Below are 4,322 nucleotides of genomic sequence, written 5' to 3'. Positions count from 1 at the left end.
TTCATATGTGGTCGTAAATCTGACCCAGACCGCTTTCATACGTGGTCCTAAATCTGACCCAGACCACTTTTATACGCGGTCCTAAATCTGACCCACACCACTTTCATATGCGGTCCTAAATCAGACTAAGACCACTTTCATATGTGGTCCTAAATCTGACCCAGACCACTTTCATATGTGGTTCTAAATCTGACCCAGACCACTTTCATATGTGGTTCTAAATCTGACCCAGACCACTTTTATACGTGGTCCTAAATCTGACTCAGACCACTTTCATATGTGGTTCTAAATCTGACCCAGACCACTTTTATACGTGATCCTAAATCCGACCCAGACCACTTTCATACGTGGTCCTAAATCTGACCCAGACCACTTTCATACGTGGTCTTAAATCTGACCCAGACCACTTTCATACGTGGTCTTAAATCTGACCCAGACCACTTTTATATGCGGTCCTAAATCTGACCCACACCACTTTTAAATGCGGTCCTAAATCTGACCCACACCACTTTTAAATGCGGTCCTAAATCTGACCCACACCACTTTCATATATGGTCTTAAATCTGATCCAGATCTGATATTTTCCAATGCGACTTCAGTCTGAACATCCAGGTCGCATTTATCCGACCTTTATGCCATTGAAATGCGACAAATGTCCCAGTTGTTGGTCCCAAGAGGAGGAGCAGAGGAAAACTATATTTCCTTCCGTAAACATAGTGTGTGTCTGCGTGGTCGCGTATTCCATCAGGACCTCTTTAGTGCATGTGGGTCACTTCAGGGTCACATTCAGTTTAGACTCAAAACTGACAGGAGTCGCATTTAATGTGGAATATGAACCAACACACAAAAAAATCAGATTTGACCAAAAAATCCAACTTGTGCATTAGACCTGCTGTGAACGTAGATGTAGATGAGCTGAGCAGGTTCATGTGCTGTGGTGGTCCATGCTGGTTAGAACCACAGCCCATCTGCCCCGGGTCAGTCAGCTAGATGGGAACATTCGGATCCCTTGTTAGAGTATCCAAATCTGGGGCAGCGGTGGCTTAGGAAGTAGAGTGGTCTAATAACAGGAGGGTTGGGGGTTCAAATCCCACTCTGTCCCAGTCATGTGCCGTTGTGTCCTTGGGTAGGACACTTCACCTGCCTCACCTCCAGTGTTTCTCACACTGGTGTGTGAATGGTGGGAGGGGCCGTTTGGTGCAAATTGGCAGCCACGCCTCCATCAGTCAGACAGATGTAGTTTACCTCCAACACGGGGAGAATGAATGACGGATCCATCCTGTCCTGTAGAGTGCTTTGGGTGCCTTGAAAAGCACTTCAGAAATCCAACCCTTGGTTATTATCAAAGCTCTTGTTTGTTCAGTGGTGAGGCTGGATGGAGGTGGTTTAGTGGAGCCACCCTAGTCCATGTGGTCTGATGGATTCAGCCTCTGAGTCTGTTGTACCACCTTTCCACCACGTGAAAGCTCAACTGGACTCGACTCGGGTACCAGGTCCTATTCCTGGAGACCGTTTCCATTATAGGATACTACAGACTTTACAGTACCTGGTTGTCATAGCGATGTGGCGCGTTACTTCTGTGTCGTCTGCTCAGAGTTGCTGATAAACTCACTTGTTGCATGTTGTCTCGTCAACCTCATGCTGAATTTTTACGTCGGCCACCAAAGACTGAATCCCCTCGACCGACCATGGTGTAGTTTTACAGACTGTCATCATGTGGATTAACATACCGACATATTTACTGTCACCTTCCGCATATGTTTTTTGTAGAATGGTCACAGAGACAACTCTGACCAATCAGTGGTCTGCAGTGTTTACACGTCACCTTTTAGTATCTGGTCCCCAGTCCTGGAACCTCGGCGGAGGTGATACCAAAAAACTAGTACTGGGTACCAGATTCCAGGTGCTTTTTCGTAATAGAAACGCAAAAAGGCCGAGTTGAGTTGAGTTGAGCCGGTACCAGGTAGTGGAAACGTGGCGTTGGTCTGACTGTAAAGCGGTGGCTTCTCTAAAGATGGATCAGAAGTTGGTATTAGCTCCACCACCAGCAAATTAAACTGATGGAGTCTCCTGGATGAGATGAAACATTTTCAAGAACAAACCCTGTCCAGTTGAACTTCAAATAACGACTAAGAATTGAGACCCCGTTATTTAACAGTTATGTTTTATTGTGTTGTTTTTGTCGTCCATCAGTGCTGCTCCTTCATCAGTGGAGTCCAGACTGGAGGTCCTGGAGAGTCACTTCACCTGGGATCTGGATCTTAGCAGAGCCAACTCCTTACATCTCAGAGACAAGCTGATGGACATCGGTACCGAGGAGGGAAACATGTGGCTGGGCCACATTTACAACCTTCAGGGCTACATCCACCACCAGCTGGGCCTGGTCCAAGAGGCCCTGCAGTTCTTCACCAGAGCTGCAGAGACCTTTCATCAGATCAGAACCAGTGACTCTGATGAGGGGCCGTGGTTGGTGGTGAACTATGGGAACCTGGCCTGGCTGTACCATCACCTGGGAGACCAAGCACAAAGTGAGTCTTACCTGTCCAAAGTCAACGCCCTCAAGACTAAGCATCCAACTCCATCGCAGGACCAGCTCCACCCGGAGGTCGGTGCTGAAAAAGCCTGGACCCTGATGAAGTTCAGTAAAGACAAGAAGCTTCTGGCTGTAGATTTGTTTGAGAAGGCCATCAAGATGCAACCGGACAGGGTGGAGTGGTGCACCAGCCAGGTGTTAGCTTTAGTGAGCGCTCACAAACACAGTGATACAGCACTGGATGATGAGATCCTGGACAAAATGAAGATAGCCAAAGAACGAGATCCTGAGAACCTGTACCTCGCTGTTCGGTATCTCAGTCTACGTGCCGACAAAGAAGAAGACGTGAAGGATGAGGCTCGTGAGCTGGCAGCAAAGATACTGGTGAATCCTGTCAGCAGCTACAACGGGATGAAGGCCATTCTGAGACTTTACAGAAGAAGTGTGTCTGATGATGAAGCCATTGATTTGGCAGAAGAGGCTCTGCTACAACATCCTGATAATCGTTACCTGAAAAGATGTGCAGCGCTTTGTTACAAATGGAAGATCGTGTTTTACAAGGATGGTGCCGTAAATCAAAGTACCATCGACAGAGCAGTCAGTCTGCTGAAAGAAGTCATCCATCTCTACCCTGATTCTTCTCTGGTCAAAGAACTGGACCTCGCCAACGTTTATGCCAAGTCCAATCACAGTCTGCCTGAAGCTAAGGAGATCTACAAGAAGCTTCTACAACGTGACCTGGAACCTGCAGAAAGACAGATGCTGTACCACCAATATGCAAAGTATCTACATTACGATGTTGAACACTACAACAAATCCCTGAAGTATCACATGAAGGCTGCAGAGATACCGCATGAGTCCTTTTATAGAACGAACAGCATCAAAGTCTTAGAGAACACGAGAAGGAGAGGCCGGAACAGAATGTGTGGAGAGATCGGAGTGTTTCTGGAGAACCTGGAGGAGTCCAGTCAACCCGCCTCAGCTGGGTATCAGTGACCATGTTTCCTGAAGCTGTTGGACTAGAGGTGGATGATATATATTGCCTGCGATAATATCGTAGATGTTGATTTGACGATGTGTAGTTTTCCATCATGGAGTATTCACACTGTCTGAAAAGAAAACAAACAGATGGTGCACAGACGGTAAAGGAGAGGTACATGAAAGTCCTCATTGGCCGAATGCGTGCCTCAGAAGCCAATCAGCGGACAGGATCCTAGTCAATAACTGGATTAAACAAAGTCAAATGAACCAGGGTTTATTTATACAAATCATGTCAGTGGAGAGTCACACACATTTAGGTTTTTCTAAACATTTGGATCCCAAAGGTCAAAGGTTACCTGAAGGAATGAGGCTTTTCATCACATAAGGAGGTTCAACCCCAGACAGAGACCTGGACCTGGACCTGGACCTGGACCGGGTCCATGGATCCACATCACCTCAAAACTCAACAAAACACAGTTCAGATGTTCATAAGACATGACTGAAGGAGGGGGAGAAGGAAGGAGGAGGAAGGAGGAGGAGCCCAGGACAGTCACTTGCTTCCTCTTCGACTCTTCTTGTGGTTTTTCTTTGAACTCCTGCAACATCAAAGAATGGACGATAATTGCACATGAACATCATCCCAGTAGAACTGAACATCAGCGTCTGTTCACAGACTAATGCCACGTTTCCACTACATGGAACCGGCTCGACTTGACTCGACTCAACTCGGGTACCAGGTCCTATTCCTGGAGACCGTTTCCATTACAGGACACTACAGACTTTACAGTACCTGGACGTCATAGCGATG

General features: G+C 46.9%; 1 protein-coding gene and 1 long non-coding RNA gene across 2 annotated transcripts in view; one reads left to right on the top strand and one right to left on the bottom strand.

Moving 5' to 3' along the window:
* The window catches only part of LOC115418061 (interferon-induced protein with tetratricopeptide repeats 1B-like), a 6,734-nt gene extending 2,777 nt beyond the window's left edge, over nucleotides 1–3,957 (top strand). The window contains exon 3 of the mRNA XM_030132382.1: nucleotides 2,194–3,957. Coding sequence (XP_029988242.1) covers nucleotides 2,194–3,529 — 1,336 coding nt within the window. The 3' untranslated portion in view covers nucleotides 3,530–3,957. The remainder of the gene's footprint in view (nucleotides 1–2,193) is intronic.
* The window catches only part of LOC115418075 (uncharacterized), an 11,299-nt gene extending 7,189 nt beyond the window's left edge, over nucleotides 1–4,110 (bottom strand). Inside the window, exon 1 of the long non-coding RNA XR_003935249.1 lies at nucleotides 3,948–4,110. This is a non-coding gene — a long non-coding RNA (uncharacterized LOC115418075). The remainder of the gene's footprint in view (nucleotides 1–3,947) is intronic.
* Between the last annotated feature and the right edge of the window lie 212 nt (nucleotides 4,111–4,322).

Source organism: Sphaeramia orbicularis, chromosome 4 (genome assembly GCF_902148855.1).
Source record: "Sphaeramia orbicularis chromosome 4, fSphaOr1.1, whole genome shotgun sequence".
Classification (NCBI taxonomy): Eukaryota; Metazoa; Chordata; class Actinopteri; order Kurtiformes; family Apogonidae; genus Sphaeramia; species Sphaeramia orbicularis.
Note: the sequence above shows the minus strand (reverse complement) of the source record. Positions and strands in the feature narration are given on the sequence as shown.